At 50.9% G+C, this 11,707-nt stretch overlaps 2 protein-coding genes across 8 annotated transcripts in view; both read right to left on the bottom strand.

The window, feature by feature from the left end:
• GAD2 (glutamate decarboxylase 2) overlaps positions 1 to 5,701 on the bottom strand; it is a 33,460-nt gene extending 27,759 nt beyond the window's left edge. Inside the window, exons 1-4 of one of the 3 annotated variants that reach the window (XM_077303179.1) lie at positions 4,848 to 5,701; positions 4,076 to 4,135; positions 3,691 to 3,840; positions 1,845 to 2,078 (exon numbers count right to left, since the gene is read on the bottom strand). In XM_077303179.1, the coding sequence (XP_077159294.1) occupies positions 1,845 to 2,078; positions 3,691 to 3,840; positions 4,076 to 4,135; positions 4,848 to 4,923 (520 nt within the window). In that variant the 5' untranslated portion in view covers positions 4,924 to 5,701. The remainder of the gene's footprint in view (positions 1 to 1,844; positions 2,079 to 3,690; positions 3,841 to 4,075; positions 4,136 to 4,847) is intronic. The other 2 variants (XM_077303180.1, XM_077303181.1) reach the window with 2 other exon arrangements.
• A 4,187-nt stretch (positions 5,702 to 9,888) lies between these two features.
• The window catches only part of MYO3A (myosin IIIA), a 134,717-nt gene continuing 132,898 nt past the window's right edge, over positions 9,889 to 11,707 (bottom strand). For 3 of the 5 annotated variants that reach the window (XM_077303418.1, XM_077303417.1, XM_077303421.1), the window contains one exon: positions 9,889 to 11,642. In XM_077303418.1, coding sequence (XP_077159533.1) covers positions 11,528 to 11,642 — 115 coding nt within the window. In that variant the 3' untranslated portion in view covers positions 9,889 to 11,527. The remainder of the gene's footprint in view (positions 11,643 to 11,707) is intronic. The other 2 variants (XM_077303416.1, XM_077303420.1) reach the window with 2 other exon arrangements.

The following is an 11,707-nucleotide window of genomic DNA, read 5'->3' on the forward strand; positions in this document are numbered from 1 at the left end:
CTCTGGCGCCACTGCCGAGCCCTGCTGCCTTCCTCCTCTGTCCTTACATCTGGGGTCTTCTGGAAAAGTTTGCGCAGAATTCCAGCCAGCCCCGGGGGTTTCAGTGGGAGGTTGAAAGCGGGTGATTCTCTTCCATTCCTCTAGATCCCGGGTAGTCAAAGCGCGGCCCTTCAGATGTCCATGGACTACAATCGCTGGCAGGGGCTCATGGGAATTGTAGTCCATGAACATCTGGAGGGCCGCACTTTGACTACCCCGGATCTAGATCCGCGGCAAAGCTTTCATCCCCCCCCCTCGGGTCAGCACGAGTATGGCTGCATATAAACATGCGGGCAGGTGAGAGCCCCCCGCCAACCCCCCCCCCGGCCTGTCCCTTCCTTTCCAGCCCAGGCACGCTGTTCTTCAGCCGGGGCCAACTCTTCACCTCCTGCGGCTGGACAACCCCCCCCCCCCAGCCATTGGCCCTGATTTGGATGGCTTGGTGTTAAGTCCGCGGACCCCGGGAGAGCGCGGGTCTCTTTAGGACTGCATGGCCTAGTGAGGAACTCCGGCCATCTCCCCGGCTAGGCAGCCGGATCATAAATCAGCGCATCCCACAGGGGAATGTCATCAGCCCCCAGGGCCGCACAAGCCAGCAAACGAGGAAGGGGGCGGTGGGGGAGGAGGAGGAGGAGGAGGAGGAGGAGGAGGAGGAGGAGGAGGAGGAGGAGGAGGAGGAAAAGGCACCGGTCCTAAAAGCAGCCCAACGATCAATAACAAGCAACCAAGACCGGAGACGAAAACTCTCCAACTGGGCAACAGAAAACCCCACCCCCCAAAAATAAGAGCCCTGACCATGCAAACCACGAGGAGATGCAAATCAACCCACCCCCCCCCCCCCCCTACACACACACACACACACTCCCCAGCCTCTGGTCTGGCTCAAAACACAAAGGATGTGACGCAAGGACGCCGCAGTCCGATCCTAGCCGGAGCAGTTCCGCTGAGTCCAGAGCAAAGCCAATCCCCCTGCTTTAGAACGACCAAGCGGAGGGGCTTCCGGCGGCTCTGCCTTTGTTGCTGGCCGGGCAGCCGCCAAGGCCGCCGCCAAGGCCGCTGGAGAAGGAGGGCGAGGCGCGGGAGGAGATGGGTGGGCTTGGCCAGCCCCCGGATTCCGTGTGGAGGTTGCCTCTATCTATCCGGCGGCCAGCGCCCCCGGGCCCTCCACTTGGACCGGCGAGGCCTCAAGGGTGGGAGGAAAGAAAAAGGGGACGCCTTTGACCCTTGCCAACCCGCACCAAGATGGAGGCAACGTGGACAACGAAGCGGCTGCACATCGGTGCCAAGAGACTCCGAAGGTCCCTCGGATCCTTCCTAATGACCATTTATGCACTGGGAACTTCACTGCCCCAGCTCTCATGCACAAATGGGGGGGGGAGTACAAATGGGGGGGGGAGAGATGAGGTGCACCAGGCCAAATGCTTCCCCATGTAGGTGCAGGAAGAGGTGGGGCAACCTCCCACGACTGAAACTCCAGCCTGCAGCCCGGCATGAAACCTCCAGTGCATAAACGGTCCCCCACAAGCTCGCCTAGGAAATAGCGTGGCCGGCGATCGCTGCAACAGCCACCCCCTGGCTTGGAGAACGGAGTGGTTCCATCAAACGAAACAAAGGCAAGGCCAACCGCCGCTGCCCTAAAAACCTGGAGCCACCTTCCCCACTCCCGAATCAACCGCCTCCTCCCTCCCCTCCTGCGATTCGGCGCGGCATTTGCTGCAAACAACCGGACGGCGCAAGAAAGGCGTCCAAGCGCATCTGATGCGATGTGCTCTGGAGGGGATGGTCCGGACCGGGCTGTCAGTTACCTGTTTTGATGGCATACTTCAGCGCCGTCCTGCAATTCAGTAGGATTTCTTCCAAGGTCTGCGGCTGATCGGCCAGTTCCCAGTTATAATCCTGGAGGAGCTCGTTGGGATAATGGAAATCGATGACTTTGGTTGATCTATCAAAATTGGTCACCAGGTATTGGAGCAAAATGTCCATAACGTCTTGCAAGAAAGACAACGTGGCTACTTCTCCATCGGGAGCGGGCAGAAGATCTGAAAGGGTGTAGAGGGGTGAAACAGGACATGCATTTTATATTTATGTTTTGGACCGATCGCGGACAGCCATGAATATTTTTCACTTGTCTGAAGCCTTCCTCGTTTAGCAGAGTAAAAAAACAACATGAAATCACGGGATGCAAAAAGGCTTCATTTTAGAAATACGTTTTGTTTCGGGAAACATTCGACACAATACCTTGCTTAGGAATTCATTTATCCATTGCAGAGTAGTCGCAGCTTCTATTTATGTTTTGTTTTTAAAAAACGGAGTCCGCCTTCCCAGCCCCCTACCCCCGCGAAATTAGAGTAAAGGACTTTAAATGCAATAGCAACACTAAAATAAAAACCTTTATGGATTGTGCGCCCGGCACTTTGCAATGGGGTTTCTACGTCTCTAATTCCCGTTTAAATCTGACGTCTCTGGCCTCAATTACCCAAACGCATCAGTCTCCAATTAGACTTAAATTGTTCTTGGTCGCTGTCCCTCCACATGGTGCTGAAGCTACCGGTAAGCCTAGTAAAGTGACAGATTCAAATGAGTAGCCGTGTTGGTCTGAAGTAGCACAATAAAATCAGAGTCCAATAGCACCTTTAAGACCAGCAAAGATTTATTCAAGGCGTGAGCTTTCGAGTGCAAGCACCCTTCGTCGTTAGACGAAGGGTGCTTACACTCGAAAGCTCACGCCTTGAATAAATCTTTGCTGGTCTTAAAGGTGCTACTAGACTCTGATTTTACCTAGCAAAGTGAGTAATTGACAACGTCTAGGCAGCCTCTGTGATTTTGAGGAAGGCCATTTACCCGTTATATATATTCCCATTCAGGGGAGAAGATTTGGGACGGATTTATTGAAGCAGAAAGATTCATACCCCATAAATATACTTCTTGGCAAGGAATGCCCGAATTTAACTGCCTGATTCAAACGCTGGGATTTCTCTTCTCTTGCTCACGGTCTAGCGGGCGCACATCCATGGATTTTTTTTCCAGAGCATTCCTTGGGGAATAAATTTTTCCCGATTTTTAAAATACATTTATGGAAATATTCTTGTCTAGGGGGAATGAAGAAAGACCTTTCTTCCCTGGCATGGGATCTGTTTGTAATTACTCTATGGCTTCAGAAAAAACCACATAGGTCAATAGAACCCGTGGAATTCTTTGAAGGGGTTTCTAGAAACTATATGTGTGCACATGGACATAAGCATAAACAAGTACGTGCATACGTGCATGGTTTCAAGGAACCAGTCCAAGGAATGCCACTGGAACGAAAGGGTCGCCTGATTTTCTCTATGTGGATGTACGGGCTAGACTCCAGGTCTGCCTGCCTGCCTGTCTGCCTGTTTGTTTATCTCACGTATGAAACGGCGTTTGGCAAAGGGAAGCCATTTATCCCCACAGCACACTTTGCCTCTTCTCCTTGCCAAAAATGCTCCGTCCACACCCTGCTGCGATGAACGGCAAAGTCCCCCTTGAATTTAATGAACCAGGATGGCGATGCATGTCACCAGGATATGTTACTTGCCCGCGGGGGAAGGAGGATGTATCACGCATGGATCCCAAAATACAAGGGCAGCCAGATTCCAGACTCTCCCACCCTCACCCCCGGTGAGTTACCTGAGGAGTGTAAAAATGCATAATTCAGCTCGGCTTTCTGGCAGCCGCAGGGCTTTTTATTGCAGGAGCAAGTGGGTTTTCTCGGGGGCGCGCTCGGGTCCTCTTTAGCCCCCGTTTCCATGGGCTTCTCCCTATCTCCGTACAGCAGAGCTAACAAAGACACAAACAACGCAGCCTTAGCAGCGCGCCGGGGACGCGCAAAGCAGGGGCAACGCTCCCCTGGAGCACCGAATCTCCGGCTCAGCCTGCAAATCCTCCGATCGCTACGATGGGTTGGGAGGGAGGGGGGATTTTGTATTCTTGGCTTTAGCGTTTCCACACGCCTCCCCCAATGTTATTCGAGCCTCGTCCTGATTTGGGTTACACATTTGTTGCGGTCGCTTACCACAGAGTTTGGTTGAAATGCCTCCTGTAAACTTCTGGGCGGCCTGACACCAAGCTCTTGCTGGGGGAGGAGAAACAAGAGTAGAGGATCAGACGGGTAGTTCGGAGCCGAGGCCTCCAGACCCCAGAGGGCCCTTACCGAGAGGCGCTTTGTTCCCTCGTTCTCCCTGCCTGGCGTTTACTCACGACTCAGCGCTGGTAATGGATGGGATGTGTTGCTACCCGCCTGGCGCCCTTTGTATGGGGCCGGCTAGAAATACGCAGGTCGACAAGCAAGCAAGCAAACAAGCCAGGCAGCCAGCCGTGGTGGGCGAGCACTGGTCTGATGGCCAAAGCCAAGCGGCAGGGCATGCAGCTCTCTAAGCTCTCGCCTTCGCCTCTCCTCTCTCGCCCTGAACTCCCCCGACCTCCTGCCCTCCCTCTCCTTATAACGGGGCCAGCCCAGGTGGCGAGTCTCCTCCTCCCTGGCCAGGTAAGGTCCTGCGAGAGATCCAGGAAGCAAGACGTTCCCCCCAGCGGCGCTTCGATTCCCTCTTGTTGCGCCCAGGTGAGCCGGCTCTCCGCGCCTCGGCGAGGTCGTCTGGGTGTCCGGCGTTTGCTTTGGCGACAGCAAGGGATCCGCCTTCTCCGAACAGGTGCCGCCGCCTCGGTCTTCGCAGGGTTTTTCAAAAGCCAGGGAAGGGTCTGGCAAGCCCTGCCGCGGCTGAACTCGGCGGAGGCTGTCGGCGGGAGATGTCGCCGTCTTCCCCGCGGGGAGGGAGGGGGGCTCCTACCTGAACCGGGGTTGTCGGGGTCTCCGGAGCCCTCTTCAGATCCGAAGGACCAAAAACCGGAGCCGGGAGTTGCCATCTGCGCGGAGCTGCTGAGAAGCCGCCGATGTGCGCGGGGCGCCTGTGGACTGGCGTGTGCGGCGAGGAGGAGAGCGGAGGGGCGAGACGGCGGGAGGCGGGGAGGGAGCGCTCCGGCGCGTGTGGCGGCGAGGGGGACGGGGCGGCGGCGGCGGCGGCGGGGACGGACGCGGGGGACGAGGCCGGCGGCGCCACGAGAGGCGGCACAAAGCGTCTCTTTCGGCGGCCGTCGAGCGCCGAGCCTGCGGGCGCAGAGCGAGCGGGCGGCGTTGGGGCTTAGGCGCTGTCCATGGTGCTGATGCGCTCCAGTGCGCACGTCCCGCTTGGCAGTCAGGCGTTTCTCACTCCAGCTCGGCCCGGGGGAAGGGGACGGGGGCCCTGCCGTGGACGGGCCAAGGACACCCTTCCCTGCGCCCGAGCACTTCGCAACCTTCCGGGGAGCGGACCAGGCAGCCGCCCCGAGCGCTGGGAAGGGAGACGAAAACAAGAGCACGGGATGGGCGCGCGGGGCTGAGGACGCTTGACGGAGAGGAAGCCGGACCTGCCGGAGAGCCTGAGGTCGGCCTTCCGCGCCCAGCCAGGGAATGCAGACATTGGGGGGTGGCGGGTGGGGAGTGCGGGAGAGGCGGCAAGTCAAGAGGGCGGGGAGCCTTCCATCACGTCAGCAGCGTCTCCGGCTCTGTCTTGCCAGGAATCCACAAGTGAGCAACGGGCAGGGCGAGCGGAGGCTCCCGGTTCACTGTCAGTCCCCTCCAGCCTGCATGTGTGTGCGGGAAGAATCACAGTCGTTTAATCTATGGAAGATTATGGGGAGGGGGTGGGTGGAGATGGCTGCTCTCAAAGCAGCTGCTGCTGGAGTTGGGGTTGTGTGAAGAGCAGCCCTGCTGCAAGAGGCTTTTCGGACCTGTCACCGCTGCTTGCATCCTGCTCCCCGGAATAGAAGCCAGTCAACAGGAGCAGGATCCTACACAGAGTGGCAACTTTCTAAGTCTGCTGGCGCCAGTGGGTTTAGAAGGGCACGACCCTGCAGGGGATTGTCCTGTTGGATGCTGACAAAGAGAAAGAGGAACAGAAGGCTACAGTGAATTTTGCTCCCAGTTGCCTCTTCAGGCAAAAATCTGAGGCTAAAGGGAGCTTCCTAACTTGGCTTGTTTCGGGATTAGGTGGTGCAAGTGTATATTGTAGGGGGCTAGCAGAGGGCACTTGTGTGCCTTCACCTTTATGGCTTGTGTGCCTTCACCTTTACCACTGCATTTACCATTGAGTTTCATGTCAAAGGTTTGGTACGATAGGAAGCAGCCTCAAGTTCAGTTCAACCAAATACCACCAGGACCAATCTCCCCCAAGTTGTTTGAAACATCCTTTCCTTGAGGTTTCTCCATGAAGAAGCCATAAAGCATGCCTTAACTCAGGGGAAGTCAAACTGCGGCCCTCCAGATGTCCATGGACTACAATTCCCCTGAGCCCCTGCCAGCGAATGCTGGCAGGGGCTCATGGGAATTGTAGCCCATGGACATCTGGAGGGCCGCAGTTTGACTACCCCTGCCTTAACCTATCAAAAGATTCCAGGCAAATACCACCACCAGAAATACCTGGCAGGGGGTCCAGAAAGGTACCTGTTGCATGGAAATGAGATACCTGATGAGTCAGCTCAGACATCTGCTGCTGCTTCCATGTGATTGGCCCAACAATTCCTGGGAACGCAGCAGCGCGTGAGAAATGCAGCCTCCGTGGTAGCTGTGATTACATGACCATCTTCGGCAGTACGCAGCGGCTTGGTGCGAAGAACGTGGCAAATGCCAGACCCTGTTAAGACTGTTACATCAGGTAGGGCTGTGACTCAGTGGCAGAGGGGCTGTGTTGCTTGCAGTCCCCAGATGAACCCTGACACCTCCACCTAAAAGGACTGGCTATAGGTGATGGGAAAGACAGCTGTCCAAGGCTCTGCAGAAGGGCCACCAGTCAGAGGAGATAATATTGACCTTGACAGGAGAGCAGCATGAGAACCCATGAGGTGGGTGTAAGGTGAATGAGTCCTTGGATTCTCCCATGGGTAGATTCCTGGTTCCTCCCTCCTTCAAACAAGCCAGGGCTTTATTACCTTCATGTGGCCATGCAGTAGTCTTTCTCTGTGCCACAACAGGTGTTTGGAAGTAGAGGCCAGGTCTGTATGGCACAAAAGCATTCTTAGGACTCACCATCTCTTCTGTTTGTTTTCTGGAACTGTCATTTGTGTTCTGGTAAGAGAATGGTTTCCTTTCTTTTCTTTTTTGAACTGCCAACTGCTTTGCATAAGCTGTGGCTGAACACACCTAAGATATCTGGCTGGAAATCAGTGTAATGCACTGAATACACTTACAGAAAGAAAGGAGCCAGGAGGGGGGGATGATGATAAGCTTTAGATCCCAGGGCACTTTATCTGCTTAGGCCAGGCTTTCTCCACCAGGGTTTCGTGAAACCCTGGAGTTTCTTGATGGTTCTGGAAGGGTTTCCCAAGTGGGTGGGAGTTAATTAATTCAAATATATATCTTAAACTGATTAAACATTTATTGGGTGGTATAACCATATATGGCCATGTCAACCCACCGTCCCCTCCCAAAATAGCCTATGATGGGCCTGGAGGGGATGCAAAGGGGAGGGGCCCTGGGTGGGCAGGTATACAACTATGCTCCCCAACTATATTCTACATCATGCCACTTCTGGGGTTTCATGAACCCTGAAGAATGTTACAGGGGTTACTCAGCAATAAAGAAGGCTGCCATATATGGTAATATCAACCAGCCCCACCCCCCATGACCAATGATGGGCCTGGAGGGTGTGGGAAGGGGAGGGGTGTGTACACAGCTATGCTTCGTAACCACATTCTGCACAATTGCACCATTTCTGAGGTTTCTCAAAACCTGAAGAATGTTTCAGGGGTTTCTCCGTGGTAAAAAAGTCAAGAAAGGAAGGCTTAGGTAGATACGAGGGGTAACAGCTTTTAGTCTTCTATACCAGTGACACCAGAGTGGTAGATGATGCACAAGCTGGCTGGACCAGAGGAACCTAAGATGGTGTAAGGACAGAACAAGGTGGACACCCTGTGGGCAACAGGAAGAACACCTAAAACGGAGACAATACAATGGCTGGTCATTGTTCAGCAGAGCTACACCCTTCCATCTGGAGTCAGTGAGCTCCAAAGGGCGTGATTCTGCATAGCAGGACACTGTTGCTGATGTCCCTGTTATAGAGTGTACAGGCCTCTGTGTCCATACCGTCAAGAGTTGCAGAACTGAAGGGTGTTTCTGTGACGAGGCTTCTTGCCCCTTTCTGCCCTGCTCATGATGTCACTTCTGGCTCGGCACATCAGTAAGCAGGTGGGGCCCCAGGTGGTTGGCTGCAGAACAGATCTGTGAGTTAATGAACTGCAGAAACAAATATATTAGTCTCTCCATCAAGTGATGCTGGGGGCATGAGGGAGTGGCTGGATGCCAGCAGGACGCTCACAACAAACACAAAAGGGTCTTGATCCGTGATGACCTTTCCCAGCTCTGCTATGTTCCGGCTGAGTTTCTTCTCTAGAGTTGGGAAATCCAAGACCACCGGGGAATGGTGGCACTTTGGACGATGTTAACCCGAAAACAAGCTAGTATCTTGCGCGAGTCTGCTGGAAATGGAAATGTTGGGCACTGATCCTTTTATAATAATTGAGGGCATCTAGAATCATTTTTAACTCTTTACAGAAACATTTCTGAGAGCCAAGAGATTTTTTAAAATGTTCATCTGATTGCACTAAGGTAGAAGGTCACCAAGAGCTACAAAGAATCTGAAGAAAACTTGTTCCAGACAGAGCGAATGGCAAGGGGGAATTTGAAAACATTTCGAAATTAAGACGGCTGGCTTTGTGTAGAAATTTAGGAACATCCCCACCCACTAGGTAGCTGGTGAGTATGGTCTGGGGCAGTCAAATGCCAGGTTGCAGGCAAGTTCTCTGATGGATCCTATAGTTCTTTCAAGAGCATAACAAAACACCCAATGTGGCCTTGTGTTCTCCTGCCTTGACAGTGTGCGAGGGAAAGACTCACCGTATGAAATGATAGGCCTGATTTGGATTATGCCCAGTTCCCAGCTGAATGTTACATACATTTGGGGTGGGGGGAGAAGGAGGGTTTCAAAGCAAGAAGGATTTGAGCAATTCCTTTTCCTCTAAAAAGGGAATTGTTGGTGGGTGGGAACAAAGCCAAATTGGCCATTTGTGTAACACTTCAGGTCCACAAAAGTGCTTTACAACCCTCATCACCCTTATCGTCACAACAACCCTGTGATTTAGGTCAGTAATCCGTCTACTTTATAGATAGAGACTAAGAGAAGTGTGTGTGTGTGTGTTTAGAATTTTTCTTTCAGATCTGGTCCAGTTCTATTGTTTTCTTGTACTCTGTTAAAAACAATAAAATCAGAGACCAGTAGCACCTTTAAGACCAACAAAGATTTATTCAGGGTGTGAGCTTTCGAGTGCAAGCACTCGAAAGCTAACGCCCCGAATAAATCTTTGCTGGTCTTAAAGGTGCTACTGGTCTGTGATTTTATTGTGCTCCTTCAGACCAACACGGCTACCCATTTGAATCTGTTAAAAACAAACAGCAACCCAGGAAGTGCAGTATTGAAAACCAAACTTGCTTTTTTAATGTGAATGTTCTATTTCAGCGATTGAATCCCTACCCCATCTGAACATTGTGAAGGAATAAAAATGGATTTACACACCGGCAGAAAGAGTATCGAAGGACTTAAGAACATAAGAAGGCCCCTAAAAGCAGGGGTAGTCAACCTGTGGTCCTCCAGATGTACATGGACTACAATTCCCATAAGCCCTGCCAGCGTTTGCTGGCAGGGGCTCATGGGAATTGTAGTCCATGAACATCTGGAGGACCACAGGTTGACTACCACTGCCCTAAAGTATCAAAGCAGTGATCCACCTAGACCGGGAACCCGTTTCATGCAGCAGCCGATTAACTGCCCCCTGTGGCCAAACTAACAGGGCACAGAGGCTGAGGCCTTTCCTGATGTCACTTCCTGGAACTTCCTTAAAAATTGGAGCTGTGTGTGTATGTGCTATATGAACGAGTGTTCTTTCGGTGGATTGTTTTGCTTGCGTCAGTAATTTTAATTGGCAGCAGAGGAACAGTAGGGCTGCATAAGGGAGGAAATCTTCTCTTCCCACTGCGCAGAAAACCTACAAGTCAATTATTAGCCACTGAGGCAGAAACTGGAATGTTAACACAATATTAAATATTTCTATTCTGCTCATTTCCAAGAGAGGTGAGACAGATGATTGAAGAATATCGCTCTTTTCGTATCCCTGAAACAACCGGGGAGAAGTAAACCAATCTGCATTTCCCCAGCCCTTATGAATCCTTGCAAAGACTAAGGTTTCTTTATGAAATTAAGTATACCAAACTGTGGTGATGATTAGAAGAACACAAAGAATAGGCAGGAGTTCATTATGTTTGAGTCATAAACCTCAAGAAATGGAGTCCAGTGGCACCTTTAAGACCAACAAAGATTTATTCAAGGCGTGAGCTTTCGAGTGCAAGCACTCTTCGTCAGGCTAAGAACTTCCATCATGGCAGTGGGAATATACAGCAAAAGTTAATAAAAGTTTAACAGAATTAACTTTAACTGTCATGATGGAAGTTCATAGTCTGAGGAAGAGTGCTTGCACTCGAAAGCTCACGCCTTGACTAAATCTTTGTTGGTCTTAAAGGTGCTCCTGGACTCTGATTTTGTTGTGCTCCTTCAGACCAACATGGCTACCTATTTGAATCTATCCTCAAGAAATGGAGACATCCCCAGTTGACATGTTAAACCATCTTTAACCACACTCATAGATACGACTGCAATACTCTGCCACACATACACACATACACACTTTGGCCTAGAAGTATAAGCTACTAAGCAATACCAATATAAAATATCCTTTGCTTTCTATGAGCTTTTCATGGGATTTCAGGGTAAAAATCTAAAAACAATTGGTGGCTGAGAAAAGCAGGTATTTGGTGGATTGTTTCTAAACAAACATTCTGATAGAGTTTATTATCACCTATTATAGGTGCACTTTTTGTACATCACAGGCATTTTGCATTGTGTTGATTTTTAAAATGTAGACCCTTCTCAAAGCATATTAAGACCACAACAGGGGAACAGTTCCCACCCCTTTCTAATGTATATATGTATTTTCAATAACTAAAACAATTGCACCTTATAAACAATTTCTGCTCCAAGATCAGCTGATGAAAAACCAACCCTTAGAAAGGCCAATGTTTGCACTGTAGGAATATAGAAAAATGAAAAAAGAGAAAAAATATTTCTATTATACATATATAAAATTTTTAAAGCAGGTATAATATACTAATGAAATAATTTTCACACCTGTCCTCATTGTTTTTTAAAAGTTATAATTTAAAACTTGACCGCTTTCCCTAGAAGACGTAACAATGAGGCATGTTCACATGGGCGTGTACTGTTGCTTCCAAATGTCGGAGAGAGACACACACAGATCTTTAAAAAAGGACACAGTACAAAACCATACAAAAAGAGTGTTTGACAAAGCCAAATTGCAGCCGCAGCAGCTAATACTGCTGGATAAGGCGCCGGCGTTGAGAGGTTTTCCTTAGCAGTTTCCGGAAGTCATAAGGATTATCCTTGCTTTTGTTCTCTTCCAAGGGGCTCCCAGTGACCCTTGGCCTAGGGATTAAGTATAGAAGTGCTAGAAATTAGAAATTAAAACATTTACTTTGGTCAACGATGCT

Source organism: Paroedura picta, chromosome 11 (assembly GCF_049243985.1).
Source record: "Paroedura picta isolate Pp20150507F chromosome 11, Ppicta_v3.0, whole genome shotgun sequence".
Lineage (NCBI taxonomy): Eukaryota > Metazoa > Chordata > Lepidosauria > Squamata > Gekkonidae > Paroedura > Paroedura picta.